The sequence below is a fragment of the Tachysurus fulvidraco genome, chromosome 2, assembly GCF_022655615.1.
Source record: "Tachysurus fulvidraco isolate hzauxx_2018 chromosome 2, HZAU_PFXX_2.0, whole genome shotgun sequence".
NCBI lineage: Eukaryota > Metazoa > Chordata > Actinopteri > Siluriformes > Bagridae > Tachysurus > Tachysurus fulvidraco.
The window spans coordinates 39738696-39754643 of record NC_062519.1 but is presented as its reverse complement, the minus strand read 5'-3'; the positions used below and the strand labels follow the sequence as shown (position 1 = coordinate 39754643).

The following is a 15948-nucleotide window of genomic DNA, read 5'->3' as shown; positions in this document are numbered from 1 at the left end:
TGAGTGCTCGAGTGTGTGTGTGTGTGTGTGTGTGAGTGCTCGAGTGTGTGTGTGTGTGTGTGTGTGAGTGCTCGAGTGTGTGTGTGTGTGTGTGAGTGCTCGAGTGTGTGTGTGTGTGTGTGAGTGCTCGAGTGTGTGTGTGAGTGCTCGAGTGTGTGTGTGAGTGCTCGAGTGTGTGTGTGTGTGTGAGTGTGTGTGTGTGTGTGTGTGTGTGTGTGAGTGCTCGAGTGTGTGTGTGTGTGTGTGTGAGTGCTCGTGTGTGTGTGTGTGTGTGTGTGTGTGAGTGTGCTCGTGTGTGTGTGTGTGTGTGTGAGTGCTCGAGTGTGTGTGTGTGTGAGTGCTCGAGTGTGTGTGTGTGTGTGAGTGCTCGAGTGTGTGTGTGTGTGTGTGTGTGCTCGTGTGTGTGTGTGTGTGTGTGTGAGTGCTCGAGTGTGTGTGTGTGTGAGTGCTCGAGTGTGTGTGTGTGTGAGTGCTCGAGTGTGTGTGTGTGTGTGAGTGCTCGAGTGTGTGTGTGCGCGAGTGCGTAAAACAGAGGGAGAGAAAGAGCAAGGCATTCGATTGAAAATCTGAATCGACTCTTTAATTTTCCTGAAACGGTAGATTCTCTCCGCGACGGCCGTGAAGCGAGACGTCAGACCTCTTCATATGAAGGATAACGGATTGATCCCGATGCAGTATCATAATGACATCCGCTGAAACGTTAGACACAATTTGGGAGATTTGTAAACATCTAGCTTAAATTGTAAACATAATGTGTAATGAATCCAGTCGTTCTGCTTGTATACAGACTGGACTGTAAGTCACAGTGTCTGGTTTTAGTGCCGTGTCCTCTGGAGCTTCCTGGTCATGAGCTACAAGAGCAGAAAACTAGATCACCGGCCACAGGGGGCGACACGTTCAGATGCTTTTCTCCTCACCGGAAAGTGTTTCAGCTTCGCTTTGACCTGTCTGGCCGCTCGGTCATGACGATGTGAAACGTTAGATAATCGAAACCCTTGACCTCGATCTGTATGACTTTATCTATCCTGTTGCTATGACAACGAGGCAGGAGTACAGGTGTTCCTATTAAAGTGGCAGGTCATTGTATATCTGATGTAACGTTATTGTATGCTGCAGGTTTATTGGATAGCAGCACGAGTCTGATTAACACAGCAAATCACAAGATGTTAATGATCATGGACTCTCAGACGCTGCCATCTTAATTCTTTTACACCTCTCTCTCTCTCTCTCTATCCCCATCTGTCTCTTTCTCTTTGTCTCTCTTTCTCTCTCATTCTTTCCATCTGTCTGTTGCTGACTCTCTCTCTTATCTCTCCCTTTTTATCTGTCTCTCTTTCCGTTCATCTCTTTTCGTTTCTGTCGGTCTGTCTCTCTCTGTCTCTCTCTCTCACTCATTCATCCATCTGTCTCTGTCTCTCTCTCACTCATTCATCCATCTGTCTCTGTCTCTCTGTTTCTCTCTCTTCTCGTCTGTCCATCTTAGTCTATCTTTCTTTGTCAGTTTCTCTTATTCTCTCTCTTCATTTCTGTCAGTCTCTCTTCATTTATGTCTCTCTTTCTTTGTCTGTCTCTCTTTCTGTCCATCTCTCTCCATTTCTCTTTGTCCCTCTCTATCTCTGTCTGTCTGTCTATGTGCATCTCTCTCCATCTCGCTTTCTCTCACCCAGACAGACACGAAGAGAGAGAGACTGATGGAGAGACAGACACAAAGAAGGAGATTAAGAGATGGTTGAGTAATCGAGAGAGTTCACTCTCTCTCTCTGTCTCTCTCTCTCTCTCTCTCTCTCTCTCTCTCAAACTTACTCACTCATCCTTCTCTCTGTCTTTCTCTCGGTCTATCTGTCTCTCTCTCCTCCTCCCCCTGCTGTCCATCGATTCCTTCACAGACGACTCTTCCCACCCGATACATGCTCTATATAAGTTTATATAACCACTCGTTTATCTAGGACCCGTCGTCCTTTCTTCTCCTTCAGCACAGTGTATAAACCGTGTCGCTGATGATCCTGCACTTTTCGCATTGCTGATGAGCCAAAGAAAAAAAAGCTCGTGGGTGGAAGCGAAAGAGCCTTCAACGGGGGGAAAAAAAAACGAGTGAAGAAGCACATTCGGTCTTTTACCCGCCAGCTGAAAGTGCTGAGTAATTGTGGCACAGATTGTGGAGGTTCTTGTGGAGAGCACAGTGACGCTTCCCACCAGAGACTGGCGCAGTTCCAGCTTCATCTAATCCCGTTCCCGCGGTCTCTGCAGTTCACGCAGCCGCGTCACTCCGCAGGGGTTAATTACGACGCTCCGTTCTCACCCTCGTATGCTAATAACGAACGACGGATAAATAATCTCAGCTAGATGCTGTACGAGGCTTAGATTTACATCGATGTATGATTCTTGTGGAAAAAAAAAAGAAAAAAAACGTGTCAAAAAACCTGTCGTCGTGCGAATCGTTTGTTTGTTTGTTTGTTTGTTTGTTTGTTTGCGCACGTGAACTTTTCGTAACGTGTTTTTGTTTCCGCTCTTCCTGCAGGGTTTCTGCTCTTGGTTGACTGCCATCTTTCGAATAAAGTAAGTGCCTCTTTAATTACACCGAGTGTGTTGTTAGCGACCGAGCCAGCAGGACGGCGGCTCGTCTTTCCCTTCAGCCGTCCGTCTTTATTATACAGCGTTTTAATGCACAGCTCTTTTTAAAAGCTTTCGGGTTTTTAATTGGAAAGCCATTATCACAGCCACTCTTGTTAGGAATGAATTCACTTTGCTAGATAAAAATCCAAGTTTGGCCATCAGCATTAGTTCTTTGTAGGAAAAAATCAAGCATTTTAAATCATAAAAAATTTCATTAGTCTTTTTTTGTTTTATTTTGTAAATTGGTAAAATGACAGTAAATTATATACAGTATAGATTTTTAATGCAAAATGATTTAGATTCATGGTGAACATTAGGGTTGTTCACTAATGGCCATGAGACTTTAGCACTGCTCTCACCTCAGCAGTTTGTTTACTGAGGGTTTAATTTTGTTCAGCGTGACTTCATTTGATAATAGAGTTACACAGCAGGAAGAGAATGTACTGGTTACTACAAGAGAGCAAATTTAACTCTGTCTGTCCTTCCGTGTGTGTGTCTGTCCGTGTGTGTGTGTGTCTGTCCGTGTGTGTGTGTGTCTGTCCGTGTGTGTGTGTGTCTGTCCGTGTGTGTGTGTGTGTCTGTCCGTGTGTGTGTGTGTGTCTGTCCGTGTGTGTGTGTGTCTGTCCGTGTGTGTGTGTGTCTGTCCGTGTGTGTGTGTGTCTGTCCGTGTGTGTGTGTGTCTGTCCGTGTGTGTGTGTGTCTGTCCGTGTGTGTGTGTGTCTGTCCGTGTGTGTGTGTGTCTGTCCGTGTGTGTGTGTGTGTCTGTCCGTGTGTGTGTGTGTCTGTCCGTGTGTGTGTGTGTCTGTCCGTGTGTGTGTGTGTCTGTCCGTGTCTGTCCGTGTGTGTGCCTGTCCGTGTGTGTGCCTGTCCGTGTGTGTGCCTGTCCGTGTGTGTGCCTGTCCGTGTGTGTGCCTGTCCGTGTGTGTGCCTGTCCGTGTGTGTGCCTGTCCGTGTGTGTGTCTGTCCGTGTGTGTGTGTGTGTGTGTGTGTCTGTCTGTCCGTGTGTGTGTGTGTGTGTGTGTCTGTCTGTCTGTCCGTGTGTGTGTGTGTGTGTCTGTCTGTCTGTCCGTGTGTGTGTGTGTGTGTGTGTCTGTCTGTCCGTGTGTGTGTGTGTGTGTGTCTGTCTGTCCGTGTGTGTGTGTGTGTGTGTGTGTGTGTCTGTCTGTCCGTGTGTGTGTGTGTCTGTCTGTCCGTGTGTGTGTGTGTCTGTCTGTCCGTGTGTGTGTGTGTGTCTGTCTGTCCGTGTGTGTGTGTGTGTGTGTGTCTGTGTGTGTGTGCAGGGATGAGGAGATCCGTGAGAAGTGTGGTGAGGATGCCGTGCACTACCTCTCCTTCCAGCGGCACATCATCGGCCTGCTGGTGGTGGTGGGCGTGCTGTCAGTGGGCATCGTCCTGCCTGTTAACTTCTCCGGAGACCTGCTGGGTGAGTAGAGCATTGCTAAGAGGAGCCACACTTCCTATAGAGACAATGGGGTGAAAGAACACAAGCATCCACTGTGTCAATCTGGCTGTAGAATCCAACATGTTGGGAAATTACTCGGTGTGTGAATACGAGCGGAACCGCATGTCCAGTCTGACATATTTGACTGATAGGACAGAACCATTTTGGATGTTTATTGGTGTCACTTTTCCCCAGATTACTCACACAAGAACCTCCTGTTCCATTTTTGTCTCACAAATCAATAAATGCAGAAAATTAAATCTTATTCTTTAATTAATAAGAAGAATAACTGATGAGTTAGCATGCCCTGGCTAGGCCTAGCCTCTCTGAGTCTCTGAGTCTCTGACCACCACCACCCCCACCCCCACCCCCCAAATCATGATTATTTTGGTTCGTACTCACCTGCAGAATTTTGTAAAGATTTCAGTTATATTTATAGAAATAATACACGCTATTAATGACTGAACCTGAAAATAATTAAAGGGGGTGGGTAGAGGGGGGTGTTTGGTTGGGGGGGTGTTGCTTAATGTGAAAGATGTGTTTATATATAGACTGTTTATAAAACTGTCCTGTTTTAATCATCTCTGATAAGAGCAGTTAGGAGCCTAAACCATATTCTCACATTTTCCAGAAGGTTCTTGGTGACGTGTCTCGGAGAAGGTCGAATATATTTAGCAGGATTCTTCTTCCGTTTCAGTGAAAATACCTGCAACTAAACGAGTTTTGGCAGCGGAGTAATCGCGCTGCCTCAGCTGCAAGCCGCTAACTGCTAACGAGCTGGCGTTAGCACTCCCACATGTCCCGTTCATGTCCTCGTTTAATTCCCCTGTCCTCTACTGCAGCTAGCTGTAGATTATCATGTGCCAGAGCTTAACCTCTGCAGTAATGGGATTGTACTTGGTGGTGAGTGGGGTAATTGGGAGCGGGGTCGAAGGTGAGAGAGTGAGAGAGAGAGAGAAAGAGAGAGATTTCAGAGACGAAAGATGATGATGATACCTTACTAATTTGGGTTCTATTCCTGTTAGTATTATTCTTATGTGTTTGCAAATGTTGTACAGCTATGATTAAATTCTCCTTCTGATAAAATTAAATAAATAGATAGAATAGGGTGGGGGGTGGTGGTGGTGGTGGTGGTGGTGGTGGTTTCAGACGTAAAGTGCTCACGATACTCGGGTGGGTTTTCCTTTTACTCGGGTGGGTTCTCCTTATTCAAATCATTAGGATTCTGTTCAGCTGTGTGTGTTTCACACCTCCGAGGTTGCCAGATTTCCTCGAGAAATGCCATCTGAGATGAGGGTTTTTCCCGATCATGTCAAGAGCACCAGCATCAAACACAAATGATCAGCTTTGACAGAAATAAATCTGGGTAGAAAATGGAGACTGAAGAGTCGGCTGTGTGGTGAGATTTAATACAAAATAGAAAGGAAATGAATATTAATAGAGTGGTGTATAAATGAGCACGATATGCTGCCATAGATAGATATATGGAGATGCACAGGGGGATGGATGGCTTGATGGATGGGTGGATGGCTAGATGGAGGGATGGATGGACGGATGGCTAGATGGATGGCTAGACGGATGGACGGATTACTAGATTGATGGATGGATGGATGGATAGCTAGCTAGATAGATGGATGGAAGGGATGGATGGATGTGTGTGTGTGTGTGTGTGTGTGTGCACGTGCGTGTGTGTGTGTGGATTCAATGTTCTCCCCGTGCTGCAGGAGTTTCCTCAGGGTTCTCCAGTTTCCTCTCCCAGTCCTAACACATGTTTAGGATCGTAAACTTTTCAGTATTGTGTGAAGGAATGTGATTATTGTGTGATTGTGCCCTGTAATGATTGGCACCTCATCCAGAGTGTCTCCAACCCTCCAGGGTGTCCCAGCGTCTCCTGGGATAGACTCCAGGTTCCCCTCGACTTGTAAAGAATAAATGTCCTGTACGGTGTTTGTTGTTGTTTACTCGAAACTGTCAGACAGTGGATTTAATTCTGTGCCTCATTTCAGCTGATACTGTTTAAAGCAAACCAAAAGGTATTTAGTCTCTGCTCAGATTAGTATGTAGTGTGTACAGTATGAACACAAAACCATGAATCCAGCACTCTGTTTCTCTCTCTCTCTCTCTCTCTCTCTCTCTCTCTCTCTCTCTCTCTCTCTCTCTCTCTCTCTTTTTTTTTCTTTTTCTTCCTGTTTCTACTCTGTCCTCATTTTAGACCTTTTGGTCCCTCATGCCATGTCAGTCTTTCCCTCTGCAGAACTCTCTCTATTTTTATCTCATCTCCTGTTAATCCATTTCATCTCTCATTCTATGTCACAATCCCATTTTATTTAATTTTTTTAAATGTATTTAATTTAATAATAAAAAAAAATCAACAAACAAACCTGAATTCGGCTTGATCTTGTGACCTAACACGACTTTTTGTCTTTTATCAGAAAACAACGCCTACAGCTTTGGCCGTACCACCATCGCAAACCTGAATTCGAGGTGGGCACACACACACACACACACACACACACTCTTTTTTTTTATTTTTTTAACATCTGACATCCTTTTTGGAATAGTTGGTGTTTAAATCTAAATTTACATTGACATTTTTTTGTCTGCAGGAACAACCTGCTTTGGCTGCACACGTCTTTCGCCTTCCTGTATCTGCTCCTCACCGTCTACAGCATGAGACGCCACACCTCGAAGATGCACTACAAGGAGGATGACCTGGTAAGAATGTTTTCGTTTTCATTTCTCTTTTAAAAAGGAACAAACACGAGCGACTGATCCCGAGCGAGGTCATGCGCGTTTGTGTTACCTTTGAATTTCTCTAGGATTTTATGCTTATTTATTTATTTATTGATTGATTGATTGATTGATTGATTTGATATTACACAGTAATATATAAATTATATCGGATATAAATGTATTGCCGCAGTAGTGTGGACTCCGTCGAGTACATTTCTCTCACCAATCCGTCCATAAGGAAAGGTTTATCTTCACCCCTCAGACCGCTGCGTACAGAATACGTCTCTACTGTATAAATATGGATGAAGTCTGTCTATAGCGCTGACCTACATTCCTCTGTGAGCGTCTCCAGTTTCACGGGAGAAAGCTGCTGTGTAGAGAAGCGAAGATGCTGCAAGTGCTGATTCTTTATTTCTGTCTCTCTCTGTTTCCAGGTGAAACGCACTTTATTTATCAACGGCATCTCGAAGTATGCAGAGGAGATCCAGATCAAACAGCACTTTGAGTACGATTTCAGTCGCCTTTTTTTCCCCTGTCGATTCTGCTCTCTCACGGCCCTTCTAACTGCTCTGACAGGCTGATGGCTAGGGGGGTGGTTGGGTGGATGGATGGATGGATGGATGGCTAAATGGATGGATGGATTGCTGGATGGATGGATGGATGGATTGCTGGATGGATGGATGGATGGCTAAATGGATGGATGGATGGATGGCTAAATGGATGGGTGGCTAAATGGATGGATGGATGGATGGATGGATGGCTAAATGGATGGATGGATGGATGGATGGCTAAATGGATAGATGAATGGATGGCTAAATGAATGGATGTCTAGATGCATGGCTGGATGGATGGCAAGCTGGCTGGATGGATGGATGGATGGCTAGATGGATGGATGGATGGCTAGATGGATGGACGGATGGCTAGATGGATGGATGGTTGGCTAGATGGATGGATGGATTGATAGATGCATGGCTGGATGGATTGATGGCTGGATGGATTGATGGCTGTATGGATTGATGGCTGCATGGATTGATGTCTAGATGGATGGATGGCTAGAAAGATGGATGAATGGATAGATTGATGCATGGATGGCTAGATGGATGGATAGAGCGTTTTTTGTTTTGTTTTGTTTTTTTGTTTTTTGTCGATTCTGCTCTCTCCCAGCTCTTCTAACCGCTCTGACAGGAATGATCTGAGTTTTTCATTTTATTTTTATTTACACTGTGGTCATTTTAGCCACATATAATCCGTTGTAGGAGAAGTTGGGGCTGGTTAGTGGAGCTGGTGTTGGAGTTGGAGTGTGAATGTTCAGAGCTCATATTCAGTGTTTGTCTGATGATGATTTGAGGTCTCACATTTTGCAGGCAAGCCTACGAGAACTGTGTGGTGCTGGAAGCACGCATCTGCTACAACGTGGCCAAACTCATGGCCCTCAACGCCGAGAGGTACACACTCCTTTATTTTTTATGTTTGACATTTTATAGTTTTGAATTCGAGCACATCATACAGTACAAGATGATAAACGGAAATACAAAACACGACCATATGAGGGGGGGAAAAAACTATAGTGTGATGCAGAGTAGCAGGTTAAGTATGAGTTCTAATGCCAGGATTAGTTTTAAAGCTTTACAGTTTAGTTTTGTTTTTGTCTTTGTATCATGGTTTGTGCTTGGATTATAATGTTGTGAGACAGAAGACTCTCATGAACCCTCAGGCCAAGTGCTAAGCCAGGAGAAGCGAGTTCTTGCCAAGGGCTTATTGATTTGTAATGTGTCCAGAGAAAAGTGTGTGTGTGTGTGTGTGTGTGTGTGTGTGTGTGTGTGTGTGTGTGTGTGTGTGTGTGTGTGTGAGAGGGTGCGAGGTGATGTGTATGTGAGAGAGGAAGAGTGTGTGTGCATGAGTGCATGGATGGGGTGACCTAAATGAGCTGCTGATGCGTTAATTCTGCCTTATAGATAATCCATGAGAACAACAATGCAGCCTTCTGACAGCCTTTATTTAATGTGTGTGTGTGTGTGTGTGTGTGTGTGTGTGTGTGTGTGTGTGTGTGTACAGGAAGAAGACTGAGCGTAGTAAGAAGTTCTTTACAGATCTGCAGGCAAAAGAGCACATGCCCACTATGATCAACCCTAAACCCTGTGGCCACTTGTGCTGTTGTATCATTAAAGGATGTGAAGAGGTGAAGAGCGTGCGCACACACACACACACACACACACACACACACACACACACAGCATACACACTAATGGCCTTGTAACATGCTGCATACACACTAAGGGCCTTGTAACATGCTGCCTACACACTAAGGGCCTTGTAACATGCTGCATACACACTAATGGCCTTGTAACATGCTGCATACACACTAAGGGCCTTGTAACACGCTGCATACACACTAAGGGCCTTGTAACATGCTGCATACACACTAAGGGCCTTGTAACACGCTGCATACACACTAAGGGCCTTGTAACACGCTGCATACACACTAAGGGCCTTGTAACACGCTGCATACACACTAAGGGCCTTGTAACACGCTGCATACACACTAAGGGCCTTGTAACACGCTGCATACACACTAAGGGCCTTGTAACACGCTGCATACACACTAAGGGCCTTGTAACACGCTGCCTACACACTAAGAGCCTTGTAACACGCTGCCTACACACTAATGGCTTTGTAACACGCTGCATACACACTAATGGCCTTGTAACACGCTGCATACACACTAAGGGCCTTGTAACACGCTGCATACACACTAAGGGCCTTGTAACACGCTGCATACACACTAAGGGCCTTGTAACACGCTGCATACACACTAATGGCCTTGTAACACGCTGCATACACACTAAGGGCCTTGTAACACGCTGCATACACACTAAGGGCCTTGTAACACGCTGCATACACACTAAGGGCCTTGTAACACGCTGCATACACACTAAGGGCCTTGTAACACGCTGCATACACACTAAGGGCCTTGTAACACGCTGCATACACACTAAGGGCCTTGTAACACGCTGCATACACACTAAGGGCCTTGTAACACGCTGCATACACACTAAGGGCCTTGTAACACGCTGCATACACACTAAGGGCCTTGTAACACGCTGCATACACACTAAGGGCCTTGTAACACGCTGCATACACACTAAGGGCCTTGTAACACGCTGCATACACACTAAGGGCCTTGTAACACGCTGCATACACACTAAGGGCCTTGTAACACGCTGCATACACACTAAGGGCCTTGTAACACGCTGCATACACACTAATGGCCTTGTAACACGCTGCATACACACTAAGGGCCTTGTAACACGCTGCATACACACTAAGGGCCTTGTAACACGCTGCATACACACTAATGGCCTTGTAACACGCTGCATACACACTAATGGCCTTGTAACACGCTGCATACACACTAATGGCCTTGTAACACGCTGCATACACACTAATGGCCTTGTAACACGCTGCATACACACTAAGGGCCTTGTAACACGCTGCATACACACTAAGGGCCTTGTAACACGCTGCATACACACTAAGGGCCTTGTAACACGCTGCATACACACTAATGGCCTTGTAACACGCTGCATACACACTAATGGCCTTGTAACACGCTGCATACACACTAATGGCCTTGTAACACACTGCATTTGTGGTACAATGCTAGTAGTGTGGTAGTGCGAGGTTATAACACACTAACAACTGTTGCAAAACGCATACACACTAATAATGGACACACTGTGTTCAGGCACTAGCACATTAGATCCACTGACAGCCATGTAACACACACAACACGCACACACAGACACACTTCAACAGACTGCATTCACACCATAATGTAGTAGCAGCTGTGTAACAAATACACGACGCGTAATAACAGTAACAGACTACAGTGTGCTCTACAGTATCGTATACGCATCTTGACGCGTCTCGATTCGTCTCCTACAGGAGGAAGCCGTGAGCTACTACACAAAGCTGGAAGCCAAACTTAAAGAGGAGTACAGAAAGGAGAAAGAGAAGGTCAACACCAAACCACTGGGCATGGCTTTTGTCACCTTCCAAAATGAGGCCATGACTGCGATGTGAGTGACACTACCATGAGTCAGTGTTGTTATTTTCAGCCTCCTACGGATGCCCCGGGGCTTGATTTTTGATCGTGTTTATGATTTATTGACGTCTATGATAGAAATGTATCTCACTGCCGTGAAATTTCTCTCGTTCTCTGTGTAGAATCCTGAAAGACTTTAACGCATGTCAGTGTCAGGGCTGTATGTGTCATCAGGAGCCACGGTCCTCTCAGTTCAGCGAGAGTCTTCACATCTATAATTGGAGCGTGACCTACGCTCCCGACCCCCAGAATGTGCGCTGGTGAGCCCTGTAGCCACTTCACACCCTTTCGATACACTGCAGTGAGTTGTGGAGGTGGTGCGAGGCAGTGCTCGGACCCCTTAGACCCCCATCTGTTGTTACTGTTGTTTTAGTCATACCAAATGTTTAACGAAATAATACACAATTTTCTTGTGGATTGATATTTATAGGTATGTTTTACTTTCATATTTTTGTCTGATGTGAGTTTGTGCGTATGGGTTTTGGGTTTTTAGAATGGCAGCATTAACAATATTCATAACTAGAATTATGGCTGTTCTGGTGGAGCTTCGGTCCTCCCACCTCTGCTGTGCTTTCTGAGTGTTTTCTCTCTGATTCTACAGGGAGCATTTGTCTCTGGGAGGCGTTTCGTGGTGGATCCGATGCTTAATCATTAACTGCATCCTCTTCCTACTGCTCTTCTTCCTCACAACCCCAGCCATCATCATTTCCACCATGGATAAGTTTAATGTTACCAAACCAGTGGAGTATCTCAATGTAAGCCTCTACTTAACCCGGGGGTGGATGGGTGTGGGGATATACACACTGTGTGTGTGTGTGTGTGTGTGTGTGTGTGTGTGTGTGTGTGTGTGTGTGTGTGTGTGTGTGTGTGTGTGTGTGGTGGGGTGGGGTGGGGTGTATACAGTATGTGAGTGTTGGGTGTGTTTGTGTGGATATATATATATTGGATGGATATTGTGTGTATTTATGCATGTATATATACAGAATACATATTATATACTATACAGTGTATATACTATATACAGTGTGGGGATATATTATATACAGAATACATATTATATATCCATACAGTGTATATACTATATACAGTGTGGGGATATATACACTGTGTGTGTGTGTGTGTGTGTGTGTGTGTACAGTATGTGAGTGTCTGGTGTGTTTGTGTGGATATACTTAGTATGTGAGTGTGGTATACGGTATATATGTGTTGATAGATATACTGTATGTGTCTATTTATATATGTATTTATTTATGTGTGCATATATACAGAAGTCACACACATACATATATGTATAAAATGTGTGTGTAATAGATAGATAGATAGATAGATAGATAGATAGATAGGTGTGTGTGTGTGTGTGTGTGTGTGTGTGTGTGTGTGTGTGTGTGTGTGTGTGTGTGTGTGTGTGTGTGTGTGTAATATATATATAAATCTTGTCTTCAGTTCAAAAACATATCTTAACATATGAAAGGACAAATTTATGAAACAATACTTGCAATGAGGTTATTATGAATGAAATCTATGGTTATTTAGATGCTTTCATGCTTATGAGAAATGTTTTTTACCAACAAGTCAATAATAATAATAATAATAATAATAATAATAATAAGCTTGAAATTAGTACAAAATTCTGTTTATTAAGACTATTAAAAGAAAATGTAAATAAAAGAGAATCAGAATAAGTTCAAAATATAATGTACAATTACATAATTGCAGTTTGCTGACTTCTGCCGTTCAGGTTTTTAAGGATCGGCGGCATTGTGACAAATGTGTGGTTTGACTTCCAGATAGTTAGATAGTGCTTAAAGTGGCAGATTTTGGTCAAACACCAGCTGGGATGTGAATTGTTCCCCCATAAATGACTTAACTATGATTTTCAGAGTGGATGCCTAGCAGGTTGTCCCAATGACTTTTCTTTAATTTGTGCTTTGATGAAACTGAATGGAATTGACTGCGTTGCTCAGCTATCCTGTATAGCGAGTGTAGGCATCGTCTAAGCGTTGAGGCTAGAATGATGACAGGAGCTTGCTAAATATGTTTTTCCTTTATATATAAATATATATTTGGTGTATTCTTAGCTCGCCTTACATAAGACAGCGGTTGGCAGGAAATCAGTGAAACAGTGGAGTTGGAGGTGGAAGCGGATGCCTCGGAATTTGAAACGGTGACTCATTTTCAGGAGGGATTCAACTCTTAACTATCACTCTTCTTTATTTCTTTCATTCAGAATCCCATCATCACCCAGTTTTTCCCCACTCTACTTCTGTGGGCTTTCTCTGCTCTCCTGCCCACGATCGTCTACTACTCGGGTTTCTTCGAGGCCCACTGGACTCGGTATGCAGACTCCTTACACTCAATGAACAGCTAGCGATTAAAGGAGAGATGTTAATGATACGTTTGTAAAAAGGAAAAAAAATACATATGATATATGAATTCTGATATGTTAGTCACCATGTATGCTAACTAAGCCTGGTGTCACTGTTTTTAAAAATCATCCTGATTGTGATTTACCATCTTAGAGAGGCTGTTTTGTAGGTTTGTAGTGCATCAGTGACTGCTGCCTTTAAAATAATCTATAATTGCAATTAATAATTAGATGATGGTTTGAAGTATTTTAAGTTGCACTATATAGAATGTTTTCATTATTAACACAATATTGCAAAATGTCTGATATCATTTGTTTCAGATCTTTTTTCTCTGGCTGTTTTGCTGTATTGTGGAAAAAAAATGTTCTTGGTTAAGTTGCCCATTTTTAGGGTAAAATACGGTATTGCATTTAAAACTATGCAGAAATATCTTCAATCTAAAGTAGGAGACGAACGGATCTCATATACATCTCATTATAAAATGAATATTAGGATATTAAGCCTATTATAGTTATGTTTGTAGACAAATATGATGGCCAACACTGATGGTTTCTTCTTCTACGTCTCCTCCTTCTTCTTCTCCTTTGCTTCCTATGGTGTCTTTGGAAACCGATAGATCCATCTTGTGAAAACTCGTGAAATTCGGCACACTGGTTTTAAAACGTGGAGGGAATAATCTGACCAAATTTGGGCTGAATGCTGCCAGGGCTTTTTTCTTCTTCTTCTTTAATCTGTATCAAAATTAAGAAGAGTCTAAATTTACTTGTTTGAAATGACTTTGAAATCTGTGAAGAATTTCCACCTGGTTAGAAATTTCTCATCTCCCTTTATAAATTTTGTTAATTTCATGTTTAAAATTGACTTTTTAATTGACTTATTCATAAAACTTCCAAAGTAAAAAAAAAAAAAAAATTCTATTTTATGAATCAAAGTACAGTTGTTCTTATATAAATAATAAATAAAGGGCTTTTAATATAACAGTGTGCAACTACTTTAAACTAACAACAACAACAAAAATTACTTCAGCGATTTTATAACTTCCGGTTAATTACTTTGAAGTAAAAATTACATTTCTTTGCATTCGATTTTTTTTTCTTTACAAATTGACTAATATTATGGTGCTTATTTCAAACACTAAATAATAATGAATGAGAATCAACTGCTTATAGAATAAACTTCTTTTAGATATTTCTAGTAAAATTTTATTTGTTTTATTAGAAAAACTATTAGAACTATTAGAAAAATTCACCTTCGTTTTGCTAGTGAAGATATAAATCTTTGCATTGTCCTGAAGTACAGTTGCGTTCTGTCTCATACACACACACACACACACACACACACACACACACACACACACACACACACACACACACACACACACACACACACACACACACACATTGTGACGAGTCATGGCAACGTTGCATAAGTTCAGCCTCACCATCAGTGGTATGTGTCACAAGATTTCAGCATCTGCTTTTTTTTACTGTGTTGACTGAATACAGACAATGTGTAGGAAGTTAGTACAGTGTTTATGTACTGGAGAAAGTTACACAAAAATTGTCAAATTGAAGCTCGCTGGTACTGTAGTACAACATTGCTGATGAAAAGCATGAAATAGTGTTTGACACCATTTTGAAGTAACAAAAATACATTTACTTTGAAGCGATTAATTCCAATTACTTTGATTCAAGTTAAAAAAAAGTACTACAATTACTTTGAGATAAAGCAAAAAAATATCTAAATTAGGTAACAAGGTAATTGTTATTTATTACTTCAAAGTAATTCATTGTATTTTTCTTACTTCAAAAAACATTTCATGTTTTACAACATAATTTTGATTGTTACCTATAAATGTTTTTGCTTCATATCAGTCAAAATGATGTTGTAAAATTGAAAGGTTTTTTTTGAAGTAACAAAAATACAATTATTTTTAAGTAATAAATTGTACTTACTTTGTTACCTAAAAAACAAATTTTGCTTTGTTACAATCAAACTTATGTTGTAAAATATGAAATGTTTTTTAAAGTAACAAAAATACAAATACTTGACCTACAATTACTTTCATTTAACATAGCAAAAGTACTTTTTGGTAACAAAGCACTTAGTAACAATTGTTTTGTTACTAATGACCAATTATGTCATTTCTTATAAGAATGTTTGAACTTCACTTTGAAGTAACAAACTAGGACAATAACTTTGTAAGTAACAAAGTAAAGTTAATTTGAAGTAAAAAAAAAAGTAAACTCGCATTAGTGAAAACGTGTAACTACTTTGAACTAAAAAAAATAGCTATGAATACTTTATGAATGGCTTTGAAATTTTTTAAAGTAGCAAAATAAAATTGATTTGAAAAAGTCGAATTACTTTGAACTAACAAAGAATAATTAATTCAAAATAGCGTAATGAACAAATACTTATATTTGTTAAATACTTGCGTATATTTTAAAGGACAATTACGTCAACATGAGTGCTTTTCATTTAACAAAGTACAGTTACTTTAAAGGCAAAACACTAGCAAAAGAAATAAAAAAAACTAGCACAAAAACATTATCGATGAACATTTACATTAACAGCAACAAATTTTAATTTATTTCAAGTAAGGATGTACATTAACTGTTAATAATTTTTATTTATTTATTTTTGCTAGTGTGGTTACTTGAAAGTAACAGACAATAATTAGTAGAAAG

At 41.7% G+C, this 15948-nt stretch overlaps 1 protein-coding gene and 1 long non-coding RNA gene across 6 annotated transcripts in view; one reads left to right on the top strand and one right to left on the bottom strand.

Annotated features, from left to right (window-relative positions):
* Positions 1-4813, bottom strand: part of LOC113646778 — a 19198-nt gene extending 14385 nt beyond the window's left edge. The window contains exons 1-3 of one of the 2 annotated variants that reach the window (XR_003441522.2): positions 4677-4813; positions 3940-4070; positions 559-692 (exon numbers count right to left, since the gene is read on the bottom strand). This is a non-coding gene — a long non-coding RNA (uncharacterized LOC113646778). Of the gene's footprint in view, positions 1-558; positions 693-3939; positions 4071-4676 lie in introns of those variants that run through there. The other variant, XR_003441523.2, reaches the window with a different exon arrangement.
* Positions 1-15948, top strand: part of LOC113646777 (CSC1-like protein 2) — a 62199-nt gene that overhangs the window by 35344 nt on the left and 10907 nt on the right. For 2 of the 4 annotated variants that reach the window (XM_047806617.1, XM_047806615.1), the window contains 11 exons: positions 2519-2556; positions 3894-4036; positions 6487-6538; positions 6661-6769; positions 7222-7292; positions 8152-8232; positions 8843-8966; positions 10733-10866; positions 11015-11152; positions 11494-11647; positions 13120-13226. In XM_047806617.1, the coding sequence (XP_047662573.1) occupies positions 2519-2556; positions 3894-4036; positions 6487-6538; positions 6661-6769; positions 7222-7292; positions 8152-8232; positions 8843-8966; positions 10733-10866; positions 11015-11152; positions 11494-11647; positions 13120-13226 (1151 nt within the window). Of the gene's footprint in view, positions 1-2518; positions 2557-3893; positions 4037-4784; positions 4958-5053; positions 5075-6486; positions 6539-6660; positions 6770-7221; positions 7293-8151; positions 8233-8842; positions 8967-10732; positions 10867-11014; positions 11153-11493; positions 11648-13119; positions 13227-15948 lie in introns of those variants that run through there. The other 2 variants (XM_027153271.2, XM_047806625.1) reach the window with 2 other exon arrangements.